The sequence below is a fragment of the Dipodomys spectabilis genome, unplaced genomic scaffold (assembly GCF_019054845.1).
Source record: "Dipodomys spectabilis isolate Male_0828 unplaced genomic scaffold, ASM1905484v1 ptg000266l, whole genome shotgun sequence".
Classification (NCBI taxonomy): domain Eukaryota; kingdom Metazoa; phylum Chordata; class Mammalia; order Rodentia; family Heteromyidae; genus Dipodomys; species Dipodomys spectabilis.
This window is the reverse complement of record NW_024870943.1, coordinates 5,939,035-5,953,647: the sequence shown is the minus strand read 5'-3', so window position 1 is coordinate 5,953,647 and position 14,613 is coordinate 5,939,035. Positions and strand designations below refer to the sequence as shown.

At 64.0% G+C, this 14,613-nt stretch overlaps 1 protein-coding gene across 1 annotated transcript; it reads left to right on the top strand.

Annotated features, from left to right (window-relative positions):
- The first annotated feature begins 5,187 nt into the window (after positions 1–5,187).
- Npas1 (neuronal PAS domain protein 1) lies at positions 5,188–14,602 on the top strand. Its single transcript, XM_042700331.1, has 11 exons — positions 5,188–5,309; positions 5,625–5,860; positions 8,734–8,807; positions 9,362–9,451; positions 10,200–10,371; positions 11,245–11,360; positions 11,828–11,985; positions 12,605–12,711; positions 13,159–13,306; positions 13,845–13,939; positions 14,053–14,602. Exons 1-11 carry the CDS (start codon positions 5,188–5,190, stop codon positions 14,490–14,492), a joined length of 1,758 nt encoding a protein of 585 aa, XP_042556265.1. The 3' UTR covers positions 14,493–14,602.
- The last annotated feature ends 11 nt before the right edge of the window (positions 14,603–14,613 follow it).

The window sequence follows — 14,613 nt, the reverse complement described above, 5'->3', positions numbered from 1 at the left end:
TGGTGTGCTTCTCATTCACACTGTAAACACCCATTGAGCACAGGCTTCACAAGCACTTCTTTGTGCCAGACTCGAGATCACAGCCATGGACAGAAACCCACCTAGGGCTGACACCCTATGTGCTATGTCAGAGACCACAGCAACAAGCAAACAAACATGCCAGGTGCCAGGCAGGATGGGCGGAGATGGGAGCCCCAGAGAGCAGGGCTCTCTGGTCATCCAATGACCACACTTCAGGGCAGCAGTGACCAGGGAGATGCCAAACTTAAAGAGCCTAAACACACACACACACACACACACACACAAGGATATGGTAGTGTATGCCTGTAATGCCAGCTAACAGAAATAAAGGTGGATCTAGAAGGATTGTGGCTCAAGAGTAGCTCAAAACCCTATCTGAAGCCAGGCACTGGTGGCTCACGCCTTTCATCCTAACGATTCAGGAGGCTGAATCTAAGGATCACAGTTCAAAGCCAGCCCAGGCTAGAAAATCTGTGAGACTTATTTCCAATTAACAACCAGAAAAAAACAGAAGTGGAGGGCTGGGAAGGTGGCTCAGTGGTAGAGCGCTTGCCTTGCATGCCTGAGGCCTTGGGTTCGATTCCTCAGCACCACATAAGCAAAAAGAAAAAAGCTGGAAGTGGCACTGTGGCTGAAGTGGTAGAGCGCTAGCCTTGAGCTGAAATGCTGAGGGACAGCGCCCAGGCCCAGAGTTCAGGCCTCACGACCAGACCCAAAAAAACAAAACAAAACAAAACCAAAACACAGAACTGGAGCTGTGGCTCAAAGTGGTAGAGTGTTAGCCTTGAGTAAAAAAGCTCAAGGACTGCACCCAGGCTCTGCGTTCAAACCCCATGACCAACAAAACAAAACAACATTATCTGGAACACAAAGTAAAAGCAAAGGGATTGGGGGTATGGCTTAAGAGGTAGAGCATCAGCCTAGACTGCATACACTTCCCTGGGCTCAATCATCAGGACCCTAATATCAGTGAAAGTGCAAAAGCTACACATAACATGTTGGATGAACAGGAGCCAGTAACAAGTGTGGATGGGATGGGTGGGAGCAAGAGGAAAAATGAATGGTTCTGAGCCCCCTCTCTAGGTGTTGTGGGGGGCGGGGAGCAGGACAGTAGGAATAGAGACAATAGGTAGCTTCTGGAAATCTTGGAGCCCAAGAGGACAGAATTTGCTGAAGGTCATGTGGGTCAGAGTGAACCCCACCCCTGACTCTGGGGTTGACATGACATCAGCCCCCAGCCCCAGCCAATGGAGACTGGAGAATGCACTGCATTTCTCCAGATGGCCACTAGGGGGCAGAAGAGCATCACTCCTGGGAGGGGTGGGTGTGTGTGACAGAGACTAGATTGGTTGGTTGGTTGGTTGGTTGTGAAGAAAGCAAAATTAGGACTGGGAATGGGGCAAGATGGACTTGCAGTGTCCCTGGGGCAGACTGGCAGAATATTTCTATTAGTGTATCCATTTGTCCATCCATCATCCATACAATTATTTTATCCTCAGTCAACAGGTCAGGGGCCAGGCCACATTGGTCTCAATAGGATAGGAGAATGATCTTAAACTGTTCATAGTGGTACATGCACTTGAGAGGCTGAGGCGAGAGGATCACCAGTTCCCGGCCAGGCTGGGTGACATACTGAGACCAGTCACACCAACTAAAAGCAAAAGGATTGGGGGTGTGACTCAAAAACAGCTGGGTGGCTCACACCTGTAATCCTAGCTACGCAGGAGGCTGAGATCTGAGGATTACTGTTTTGTTTTGCCAGTCCTGGGGCTTGAATTTGGGGACTGAGCTTTGTCCCTAAGTTTTTGAGGATATTTTTTGTCAGTTGTGGGCTTGAACTCTGGGCTTAGGCGCTGTACTTGCACTCTTCAGCTCAAGGCAAGTGCTCTACCACTTGAGCCACAGCGCCGCTTCCAGTTTTCTAGTGGTTTATTGGAGATAAGGGTCTCACGGACTTTCCTGCCCGGGCTGGCTTTGAACCGCAACCCTCAGATCTCAGCCTCCTGAGAAGCCAGGATTACAGGCGTGAGCCACGGGCACCCGGATCTGTTTCTTTTTTGTTGTTATTGTTGGTTGTGGGGCTTGAACTCGGCCTGGGCGCTGTCCCTCAGCTCTTCAGCTCAAGGTGAGCGTTCTACCACATGAACCACAGAGCCACTTCCAGCATTTTCTGCTTAGGTGGTGCTGAGGAATTGAACTCAGAGCCTCATGCTTGCGAGGCAAACACTCCACCACTAAGCCACCTTCCCAGCCCCTGTCCCTGAGTTCCTTTTGCTTAAGACTAGCACTCTAGCAGGGCACCTGTGGCTCACGCCTGTAATCCTAGCTATTCAGGAGGCTGAGATCTGATGATCGAGGTTCAAAGCCAGCCCAGGCAGGAAAGTCTGTGAGACTCTTATCTCCAATAAACCACTAGAAAATCAGAAGTGGTGCTAAGGCTTAAGGAGTAGAGTGCTTGCCTTGAGCTGAAGAGCGCAGGGACAGCGCCCAAGCCCAGAGTTTAAGCCTCACCACTGACAAAAAAAAAAAAAAAAAAGACTAGCACTTTACCACTTGAGCCATAGCACCACTTCCAGCTTTTTCTGTTTATGTGGTGCTGAGGAATCGAACCCAGGGCTTCATGCATGCTAGGCAGGCACTCTACCACTAAGCCACATTTCCAGCCCTGGGGATCAGTTTGAAGCCACATGAGGAAAAAGTCTCTGAGACTCTCATCTCCAATTAACTCCTGGAAAGTTATAAGTGGAGCTGTGGTTCAAGTGGTAAAGTGCTAGCCTTAAGTGAAGAAGTTAAGGGATAGTGCCCAGGTCCCAAGTTCAAGCCCCATTACTCGGGCTTGAACAATTCAGCCTCCACAGCACAGGGCCAGGAAGTGGTCATTAGGGCAGAAGCCGATATCAAAGCTTGGATCCCTCTGCTGGCACCCAAGTCTCTGGGGATGAGCTGAGACACCATCACCATCACACTTTATAGCCTCTTCATTTCATTTTCTCACTAAAAAATGGATCCAAAATAGAGTCTCATTCAAGCTGAGCATGGTGGGTCACACCTGTAATTCCAGCTATTCAGGAGGCATGGATAGCAGGATTACAGTTCAAGACCAACCCTGGCAACACACACACACACACACACCGACAAAACGAATGCAAAAGGACTAGGGAATGTGGCTCAGGTAGTAGAGCACCTAAGTAGCAAGACCTTAAGTTTAAATGCCACTACAGCCAAGACAGAGACAGAGAGGAGAAAGTCCACACCTTGCTATGGAAAATGGGCACTTCCTGTTATTGCTGATATGCTCCTGAGCCAGCAAAGCTGTGTGACTCAGTTTCTCCACCTGTCCAGAGATGCTGCCCATGTTCTCTGGGAATCCTACCTCCTCCAGACCTCCATCCCATTTTTGTTCCCCCCTCTGGAGTCTCCTGAGGGCGCACATCGGCACGCCAGGCAGCCAGAGAACACCCCGGGCCGGCGGTGGGAGTGCCGGTGCGGCCGCGGGGAGATGGACGACCTGGAATCCAAGGAGGAAGGCTCATTTGCGCACACTGATGATGTGTGAAGCCTCTGGAGGTTGGGGTCCCAGCCCCGGAAACAGCCCGGGGTCAAAACCCCAGGGCCCTGACATCTGGAGAAAAAGACGCCAAGTCCTGTCCTGGAGGCAGAGGTAAGGGCCGGGGTGCCGGGCCCCAGCTTTGTTGGGGTTGTTCTGACACCCCGAAATTCTCCCCTGGAATAGGAGGCAGGGACGTGAAGTGCCCGCCCTGAGGAAGGGTGTGCGGAAGGGGTGCGGGGACTCCGGGGGTGAGGCTCCCGCTGAGCTGCTGGTTCGGGGCTCCCCAATGTTGGGTGAGGGGGCTCGGACTCCCCCCCCACACTCCGCGGTGGGCCTCCAAACGCCGCCCCGCCTCTGGGAGAGGCCCGGGAGCGGGGCGGGGCTGGGGGCGGGGCTCCCGCAGGCCCCGCCCCGCCGTCGGCGCTGTCCGAGGTCTCCAAGTGTGCGAGGCCGCCCAGGGCGCCCGGAGCCCGGAGCCCGGCGCCCAGCCGCGCGCCCCGCTCGCCCCGCGCGCCCCGGGGTCTATGGAGCGGCCCCTCGGCGCCTCCTGGCCGGCTCTACGCCGCGCCCCGAGTCCGCTCCGCCGCCAGGTAACCAGGTTGGAAGGTCGGCGGGAAGGGGACCCCGGGATGTTTGGCAAGAGGGGAAGGGGGAGACTCCTGGGTCCTTCAGGGATGGACGGCTGGAGCCCTGTGTCCGGGGGTCGGGGTTTACCGGGCGCCGGTACCCAGGGCCCGGAAAGGGGTACGTGACTGTTTGGATCCTGGGGAGACAGAGCCGGGGAACCTGGACGCCGGAGCCTGGGCAGCTGGACACCTGGCCGGGGACGCTTGGGGACAGCCTGGGTCCTGGGGCAGGGGCGCCCCGGACGCCTAACCCCGGGAGACTCGGGCGAGCCGCCCCCGAGGCCCCGGACACGCCGACACCTGGGCCCCAAGTGTCAGAGCCCTGCTGGGGCGCCCTCGGGCTGCAGCGGGGCTCCCACGCCGAGGGCTTCACGGAGGAAGTTTCCATGGCCGAGATTCGGCACCACCCCGAGGTCTGGGGTGCTCCCTGGGTGGGACTCGGGGGGAGGGGGGTCCCCGTCCTGTTCCCCCTTCCCACCTTCTTGGTCCAGCCTGGGGAGTAGGGGCGCCGCCGGCTCAGGCGCCGGACGCTGGGGTGGGCTCGGGGGGCGGCCCCGGGGCGGGGGGCTGGGGCCGGGCGCGCCCGGGCCCCGGCGCGGCGCGCGCCCCGGGCGGGCTTGGGCATGCTCGGCACGCAGCGCGGGCCGGTCCGATCCGTATGCGCGCCGCGTGCGCCCATTGGTATGCGGGAGCCGGCCCGGCGCGGGGGAGGCGGGCGCGCTGGCGGGCGGCGCGGGGGAGGCGGCGGCGGGGCACGTCCTCACCCTCACCCGGAGCGCCAGCCCCGGGGCCCAACGCCCGCTTCCACACCCGGGCCTCGAGAAGTGGGGAAACTGAGGCAGCTCCGCGCCCGGACCTCAGTGTCCCTGGAAGGGTCTCCCCGCACCACCCCCTCGAGAACCCTGACAGCCGCCTCGGACTCTCTCTCCCACGGCAGGAGACGCCAGTCTCCGAACCCGCCTGAACCCCAACGCCCCCAGCCCCGCGGACATGGCGACCCCCTTCCCCGGGAGCGGCGGCGGCGGCGAGGTCAAGTGCGGGGGAGGCGGTGGCGCCGGCGTCCCGTGGGACTTTCTACCGGGGCTGATGGTCAAGGCCCCACCCGGACCCTGGTGAGCAAAGCCCCGCCCAGGCCCCGCCCTCGGCACAGACCACGCCCCCTCCTCCACGGGGCACGCCCACTCTCGTGTGGCCACGCCCCTCTACCTGTGGCCCCGCCCCGGGAGTTGGCCCCGCCCTCGGCGTCGCTGCTGTCTCTCCCGGTCCGCAGCCGGTGATCCCTGACCCCGACCCGGGCGCGGATCCGCACTCGCCCGCGCCCCAGCTCCTGCACCCCGTCCTCGGGGCTCCCCGGCCCTCGGAGGCCGGCCTGGCCTTCCCGCCCGCCCCGCCGCCCCCGTGACGCCTCCTCCGCGCCGCCCGCCCAGCCTGCAGGCGCAGCGCAAGGAGAAGTCCCGCAACGCGGCGCGCTCCCGGCGCGGGAAGGAGAACCTGGAGTTCTTCGAGCTGGCCCGGCTGCTGCCGCTGCCCGGCGCCATCTCCGGCCAGCTGGACAAGGCGTCGGTCGTGCGCCTCAGCGTCAGCTTCCTCCGCCTGCGCCGCTTCGCCGCGCTCGGGGCGCCGCCCTGGGGGCTGCGGGCCGTGGGGCCGCCCGCCGGCCTCGGTGAGTGCGGCGCGCGTGCGCCGGCCGCGGGGGCCCCGTCCCGCGCTGGGCCGACCGAGTCGGGGGGACTTCGCCAGAAGTTGGTGACGCCGGGGCCTCGGGCCACGCGGGTGCGGGCGGCCGCCCCCCCTCCCCGCGCCGGGCCCCCTCCCCGCGCCGGGCCCCCCTCCCCGCGCCCCCCTCCCCGCGCCGGGCCCCCTCCCCGCGCCGGGCCCCCCCTCCCCGCGCCGGGCCCCCCTCCCCGCGCCGGGCCCCCCCTCCCCGCGCCGGCCCCCTCCCCGCGCCGGGCCCCCCCTCCCCGCGCCGGGCCCCCCTCCCCGCGCCGGGCCCCCCTCCCCGCGCCGGGCCCCCCATCCCCGCGCCCCCCTCCCCGCGCCGGGCCCCACCCCCTCCCCGCGCCCCCCTCCCCGCGCCGGGCCCCCCTCCCCGCGCCCCCCTCCCCGCGCCGGGCCCCCCTCCCCGCGCCCCCCTCCCCGCGCCGGGCCCCCCATCCCCGCGTCCCCCCATCCCCGCGTCCCCTCCCTCCCAGCGCCGGCCCCCCCTCCCCGCGCCCCCCCTCCCCGTGCCCCCCCTCCCCGCGCCCCCCCTCCCCGCGCCCCCTCCCTCCCAGCGCCGGCCCCCCCTCCCCGCGCCCCCCCTCCCCGCGTCCCTTCCCTCCCAGCGCCGGCCCCCCCTCCCCGCGCCCCCCCCTCCCCGCGCCGGCCCCCCCTCCCCGCGCCCCCCCCCTCCCCGCGTCCCTTCCCTCCCAGCGCAGGCCCCCCCTCCCCGCGCCCCCCCCTCCCCGCGCCGGCCCCCCATCCCCGCGCCGATCCCCCCGCGCTGCGCTCAGAACCAACTCCAGCCCCGCCCCGGCGAGGCCCCGCCCCTCACCCCGGCTCGGGGCGGGAAAGCCAGAGCCTCCGCCTCCCGCCTCGTAATGCCCGAAACACAAAGCCGGAGTGGGGCTGTGGTTCAGGTGGTGGATCACCAGGAAGGGAGGGGAACGGGGAGGCGGCGTGGTCCCCACGCTGTGACCCGCAGGCCGTGTGGGAAGCGGGGTGACCCCGCCCCGCCCCCCGGGCCGCGGGGACCCAGCGGGAGCGGGGTGTCCTGAGGGGCCCCGGGCCCCGACCCCCCCTGCCCCGTCGGGGGGCGGGGAGAAGACGCATTGATTAAGCTCGCAATAAATCACCATTCAAATTGAAACCCAGCGACGCGGTGATTAGGGGATTGACTGGCGGGACGCTGATTACTGTCATTACCGCAGCCACGCAGCCTGGTGCGTGCGGGGCGCCATTGTCCCGCGCGAGGCCGGAGGGGGGCACCTGAGGGCGGCACAGCCTGGGCCCCACGCCCCCTGCCCCGCCCCCAGCCCGAATCTGACCGGAGCCACCGGTCGGGGGGGACGCCACGCGCGGCCCCCCCCCGCCTCCTCCCCCGCACGACCATCCAGACCACAAGTGCAAAGGCCCTGGGGCAGCCTGGAGACCCCACGGGGTCTCCAGCAGGGGGTGGACACGGAGTGGCGGGCGCCCATCATGGGGGGGGTCCGGGGAAGGTGCAGCGGGGAGGGGGCGGGAGACCCCGGGTGCCGTGGGGGGGGCCGGGGTGAAGGGATCTGTGAGGTCCACTGACCAAGCCGGGGCTCCCGGTCACAGGGGCTGGGGGCCCTCCCCCACCGCACCCCACCCCCACGCGCACCCCATTAATGCTGTTAATTGCAGCCGCTCGCTCTGACCCGGGCTGATCCTGTGAGAGGGAAAATGAAGGAATTAGCAGAAATGACAGGGAAAATTGCCACAATTAGCGGGCCGCATTGTTCCAGTCTGTCACCGGGATGCTTGAGCGGCGTCTGGGGGAGGGGTCCCCGCCGGCCCCCCGCAGCCATTGTTCCAGGATCCGCCAGCGGGAGCAGGAGTGGGGGGGTCCCAGGTTTGAGGCGCAGCCTCGACATGGTGGGGGGGGGCGGCTGGGGCAGGGCCTGGGGCCTCGGGACAGGCCCGGGGTCACAGCCACAGTCCTGGCAGAGGGACGCCTCCCACGAGGCAGAAAGGGAAACTGAGGCACGGGGAGGCCAAGGCCCCGCCTGAGCTCTGAGCCTTGCGGGCTGCAGGCCCTTACGGAGCCGCGTGCCCCGGAGTCCCGCGCCTGCCTCTCCAGGGCTTCCGGGTCTCAGTTAGGGGCCAGGGGGGCCCAGGGCCTCCGGGGCTTGGCCAACCCCCGACACCTGGTCTGGAACCCCGAACCCCGGGTGAAGGGGAGCACGGCCTCTCTGTCATTTGGTGCCTTCTGTTGTTTTGTCTTTCCTGGCACCGGGGCTTGATCTTGACTTGTGTGCTTAGCTGGTGCTCTACCATTTGACTCACGCCTCCAAAGTACAGCTTTTCCCTAGTTCCTGGGAGACGGAGTCCCGGACCTTCCTGCCCAGGCTGGCTTGCAACTGCGATCCTCGGGATCGCAGCCGTGGCCCAGCCCTGGACATCATGGAGGCGGTCCTGGGACTGTCATTTGTCCACCCCGAGACTGGGAGCCCGGTCCGGGGCAGGCCGGGCCGTGCCCGTCACCTGGGAACAGGAGGGCTGGAGGTCGCTTTTGTGCAGCCAATCCGTGCAGGAAGGAAGGCGCCTGCACCTGTCTCTGGATGCAAGTTTCCCTGTCTCCCCCACCCCAGCCCTGCTCCACACGGCGCCCGAGTTTCTGGTGACCACAGTGGCTGAAGCCTGGGGCACAGGGGAAGGAACACCGACTCAAGTGCCAGAGCCCTTGCACGTAGCAAGAGGGAGGCCATGAGTTCAAATCCCAGTAGCACCAAAAACAAAAGGGGATTATTTATAGGCTCTGTGCCTGTGCGGGCCAGGCGCCGGCCACGGCCCCATCCTTCGCTCTGTCCCCAGCCCCAGGCCGGCGGAGCGCCACGGCGCTCGTCTCCGAGGTCTTTGAACAACACCTGGGGGCGCACATCCTGCAGGTGAGGCCCTGCCCCGACCAGCTGCTCCTTGCTGCTCCCTGGCGGCCGCTCGCGGGAACAGACCGACCTGCTGTTCTGTGCTGCCCTCTGGTGGTCGCGCTGCGGAACAGCTTGGCCTTCTGCTCCGTGCTGTCCCCTTGTGGCCAAAAACGAGAACCACCCTTTCCCCGCTGTTCTTTGCTGCCACCTCGTGGTCGTGCCCGGGAAGAGCTTGAGCCATCACTCCTTGCTGGCTCCTGGTGGTCAGAAGCGGGAACAACCCCTGCCTGTTGCTTCCTGCTGCCCCCCGGTGGCCACAGCCGGGAACAGCCTGGCCCGTGGCTCCCTGGCTTCCCCCCTCGTGGCCGCCCCCTGGAACTGCACCCACGTCTCCTGCATCAATTCCCCACCTAGCCCAAAGTTGCACCGCATGCTTGTCCTGCCTCTCCTACCCTGGCGGCTGCCCTTTTCCATGAGCCACCGCAGCCCAGCATCCCCAGACCAACCCGCTGCAGGCGGAGCCCCAATTTCAGAGCCTGTTTTCCCACTGGTCGGCTGCTTTCTCACGACTCCAGTCCTTGGATGGCTTCGTGTTTGCCTTGAACCAGGATGGAAAATTCCTCTACATCTCAGAAACAGTCTCCATATACCTGGGACTCTCACAGGTAAGGCCCCCGGACCCCGATCCCGATCCCGCCGTCATCCTCACTGTGATTGACCTCACTAATCCAGCATGGGGTAGAAAAACAAGGAGGGGGACAGAGACAGAATCTGTGGGTTCCCAAAGTGTGTTCTTTGGACCCCCTACATGGCGGCCAGCGCAGTTCATCTTCCTGGAGTAGGAGGGCAATTTGAGCAGAGCAATGGAAGATCGCTTTATCATTTCCACATTTTGGGCAGTTGGGAAATGCAGTCCACTGAAAATGTGGTATTTGTGATCAGCTTTGAAGGGTGGTGGCAGGGAAAGAAGCGGGGAGCTTCAGTGAATGTGGCATGCCGGGCGGGGTGCGGAGGCCGTGGGAGCGGGGAGGGGCTCTGAACCAAGCGAGGCAGGTCTGTCACTGGGAGAGGGGACAGTGAACAAGGGGCAGAAGTCCAGGTCACCGTGGGGGGTGGGGAGATGGGGACTGGGCTGAGGGAAGTGGAGAGAGGGAAGACCCCCCCCCCAGGGGGGACTGGGAGTTAGGCTTTAATGTGTCTCACTTAAGGGTTTGAGTTTTTCCAAGATTTGGTTTGAGCCAGGCCCTTCTTATTAGAAGCATCAGGGGCAGATCATGGGATCAGAGTAGGCAGAGAGAGGCGCCTAAGCTTGCCTCCTTTAAGGATGTTTTTATAAGAAGCCCACGTCGGGTAGGAAGTGCCCTGCGGTCCGGGCGCAGCTCACCGTCCCGCCTTCCCCGCGGCCGCCGGCAGGTGGAGCTGACGGGCAGCAGCGTCTTCGACTACATCCACCCCGGGGACCACTCGGAGGTGCTGGAGCAGCTGGGGCTGCAGGCCCGGACCCCCGCGCCGCCCACCCCGCCTTCCGCCGCCTCCTCGGCCTCCTCCTCCTCCTCCTCCTCGCTGGCCGACCGGCCTGAGATCGGTAACTCCCGGACACCCCGAGGAGCGAGGCCTGGGGGTGGACAGCCCAGAGCCCGGCTCTCCGGGCAAAAGCAAATGTTTGTGGAAACAGATCCGGGTCCAGGTCCAGGCGGAGCGGGTTGACTTGTGCTAATTGTGCCTTAGAAAAGTCAGGCTCCCCACGATCTGAGATTTGGAAGGCCTCCCTCCGGCTGCTAAGGGAGAAAAGAGGCAGGGGGGCTGAGGGCGTTCAAATTGCACCGGGCTGGGAGCGATCGTCTGGTAAACAGATGGAAATGAGGTACAGCCCAGAGAGGTCAAGTTAGTTGCCCTAGATCACACAGCTGTTGAAAGTTCGAGTTCGATGCAGCCCAGGTTTGTGCTTCAGTAGAAACTTCCACCCCATGGTGGGTGGAATTGGGGGCACTGGAGACTCTCATCTTTGAGCCCTGAAATGCAGGGCCTGAGGCCGTCTCCTGTAAACAGGATTCTACTATGTTGGGGTTCTTGACACGCCAGTCATGCGAGCCTTCCGACAGCAATGCTCACAAGCTTGGGGGTTCGCAACGTGGGGACTGTGGTTTTGACGTGGGGGTCAGTCGTGTGGATTTTAGGAGACCCCTGTATCCCGGAGCTTATAGAACATTCTGGATTTGTGACTTTAGTGTTGCAGCTCCCCATGCGCCCACTCTGTGCCAAGCCCTGCTCTGGGAAGAAGCCTCAGCCACCCGGGGTCCAGTGGGGGACGGGGTGGGCGAGCGAGGGGCGGCTTCCCAGAGACCTGGCCAGGCCCCGGGCGGGGAGGGGACGCGAGGGCCCCCCCAGGTGTCTCCGGATGGAGCTGCGGGCGGGCGGGGTCCCGGCAGGACCCCACAGCGCCGGCCCCTCTGCGCAGAGCCCCGCCCCTCCGGGGCGCGCCCTCCTGCCCGGGCGCAGGAGCGTTCCTTCTTTGTCCGCATGAAGTCCACGCTCACCAAGAGGGGCCTGCACGTGAAGGCCTCAGGGTACAAGGTGGGTGTGCGCTCCGATTTGCCCCGGAGATTGAACCCCGCCAGGTTCAGGGCGGGTGGGGGGGAACGGGTCAGGGAGCTGCCACCCCGGGCCCAAGCCACAGGGCCTGCGGGGGACCAAGCGACCAGGAGCCACGCCTGCTCCCCGGCCACGCCCACCACGCACTGGCCCCGCCTTCCTTTCCATAACCACGCCCACCGCGCTGGCCCCGCCTTCATTTCAACAACCACGCCCCCCGCACTGGCCCCGCCTTCATTTCCATAACCACGCCCACCGCACTGGCCCCGTCTTTATTTCCATAACCCCGCCCACCGTGCACTGGTCCCGCCTTCCTTTCCATAACCACGCCCACCGCGCTGGCCCCGTCTTCGTTTCCATAACCCCGCCCACCGCGCACTGGCCCCGTCTTCATTTCCATAACCACGCCCACCGCGCTGGCCCCACCTTTCCCCCCACTGGCCCGGCAGGTCATCCATGTGACTGGGCGGCTGCGCGCCCGCGCCCTGGGCCTGGTGGCTCTGGGCCACGCGCTGCCCCCAGCCCCGCTGGCCGAGCTGCCTCTCCACGGACACATGGTGGTGTTCCGCCTCAGCCTGGGTCTCACCATCCTCGCCTGTGAGAGCAGGTAGGGGGCTGGGAGTGGCGGGGCCGGGGCCGGGTGGGCCTCCGCAGCGGGCGCGGCGGCTGAGGCCTGGCCCGCGCCCCATCGGCTTGGATGGGGCCTTAAGGGTGGCGGAGAAGCTGCCAGGCCCGGTGGGAATCGAGGGAGGCCCAGCCCCTCCCCAGTTCCTCTCGGGGGTCTCCACAGCGCGGCCTCCCTTCTGCGGCACCCGGGGAAGGGTTCAAGGATGAAGTGGTTTCTAGGCAGTGGCTGGTTCGTAGCCTGCAAGGACACAGGCTGGAGGCTCACCCAGGGAAAAAGCTGTGGAGACCTCACCTCGACCAATAGAGCTGAGCAGAGATGGTTGTGCCTCTAATGGCGACTGTAAGGAACTCCTAATAGGGTTGTAGCTTAAGCCCTATTCAGAAAATAACTAAAGCAAACAAGGGTTAGCGAGGGAGAGGAGTGCAGTGCAGGTTCAACTCCCAGAACTGCCAGAATAGAAACGTTATGTCCATTTTATAGAGAGGTAAACCGAGGCCCAGGGTACTACAGAGCAAGAGCTTGGGTCCTGGGAGCCAGCTCTGTTGGTCTCCCCATCCGTGCTCCCCAGCACCTCCTCCCTCCTCTCTGGCCTCCCTAGGGTGAGCGACCACATGGACCTGGGCCCCTCCGAGCTGGTGGGCCGCAGCTGTTACCAGTTTGTTCATGGACAGGATGCAAGCAGGATTCGCCAGAGCCACCTGGACCGTGAGACACCTCGGTCCCCACCCACCACCCTGTAGACTATATATTCTCTCTGGTCTCCCCTGGTCCCCAGTTCCCCATCCTCTAGGGCTGACCATGGTTGCTCCTGCTGTACCTAAAGCTCCAGGGGTTTAATTCCACATAGAGGGACAGCCAGGAGACTGGGCAGTGGTGCAGAATTGGGGGGGGGGATGCAAAGAGGACAGGGGAGGTCTTTCCTGACTCCCCCTGTCAATGCAGGAGGCCTGGCTGCTGGGGTCCCAGTTTTCTCTGACTGGCTGTCTCCCTCTCTACTTTTGTCTTTCTCCCCTTTTCCTTCCACCTGTTCCCCCCCCACCCCGCTCATCTTTCCTTTCCTCCCCACCTATCTCTTCCCCTCCACCTCTCTCTCTCTCTGCTTTGCCCTTACCCTGTCCTTCTGGTCTTTGCTCGTCCCTGGGCTGGGCCCAGTGCTGGACAAGGGTCAGGTGGTGACTGGTTATTACCGCTGGCTGCAGCGAGCTGGGGGCTTCGTGTGGCTGCAGTCCGTGGCCACTGTGGCTGGGAATGGGAAGAGCCCAGGGGAGCACCACGTGCTGTGGGTCAGCCACGTGCTCAGGTGAGCACCACTGCACCGCCAGTTGCCTCTCAAGGATCCCAGCACAAGGACCTTCAGGGAACGGTCCTGCAAACATGGAGAGAATAGCCAAAAGCCAGGCATGGTGGTGCCTGCTTGTAATCCCAGCACCCAGGAGATGAAGGCAGGAGGAATTTGAGGCCAGCCCAGGGTGAAAAGCAGAATACACACAAAAGGGTTGGGCTGGGGTTCGAGTGGCAGAACACTTGCCTAGCTAGCAGGTGCAAGACTCTCGACTCCATTGCAGGATTGGGGGAAAAAGATCAGGGACCTGGGGTGAGGCAGTGTTGCTTGCTAGAGACAGAGGAGTCCCTGGCAGGGGGGGGGGATGAGCTGGAGGTGCCTGGTGACCCCTCAAGCTGCCTTCTTAGGAACCAGCTTGCAGTTTGTAGGTCGGGAAACGGGCACACACGCTGTGTTTGCTGGTGGGGTACAGTGGAGGGAAGAGGAATAACAGGGCGGGAGCCTACCCTCTGCTGAGACTGAGACCCCCGGCTCAGTCTCATTCTCTTGTCCTCAGCCATGCAGAAGGCGGCCAGACCCCTCTGGATGCCTTCCAGCTTCCGGCCAGTGTGGCCTGCGAGAACCCGCCCAGCCCAGAGCCAGAGCCCGCAGGTAGGCCCGCCCCGCCTGCCCCGCAAGCCCCGCAGCCTTGGCTACTCGGGCTGTGTGGAGTGGAAGCCACCAGCAGCATGTGGCCGAGGGCTTTCAGAGCGCTCCTCCTGCAGAGGGGGCCCCTCCGGAGGACGGGGAGCAGGCTACCCCCACCGAGGACGAGACCCCACCGGTCAGGGGCAAACGCATCAAAGTGGAGCCGGGCCCCAAGGAAAGGAGGGGCTCTGAGGACAGCACAGATGAGGAGCCTGCGGCCCCCCCACGACCCGAGTTCACATCGGTTATCCGCGCGGGAGCGCCAAAGCTGGACCCAGTGCGGTCATGGGGCCTGGCGCCTCCCGGGGACCCTGCACCCGCCCTCCTCCACGCGGGCTTCCTGTGCACGCCGGGAGGCATTGGTGCCATCCGCTATGGCCCCGCCGAGCTGGGCCTCATGTACCCACACCTGCAGAGGCTGGGCCCAGGGCCAGGGCTCCCTGATGCCTTCTATCCCTCCCTTGGCCTGCCCTACCCCGGGCCCGCGGGGGCCAGGGTGCAGCGGAAGGGGGACTAAAGACTGGACTTGGGAGGGCCGCGCTGCACCCCACCCTAGGCCCAGGCCTGCATCTGGTCTGGAGAATTAAACACCTGCTCCTCTTGGGGATGTCAGGGTCCCTGTCTGCATCTGGCTCACC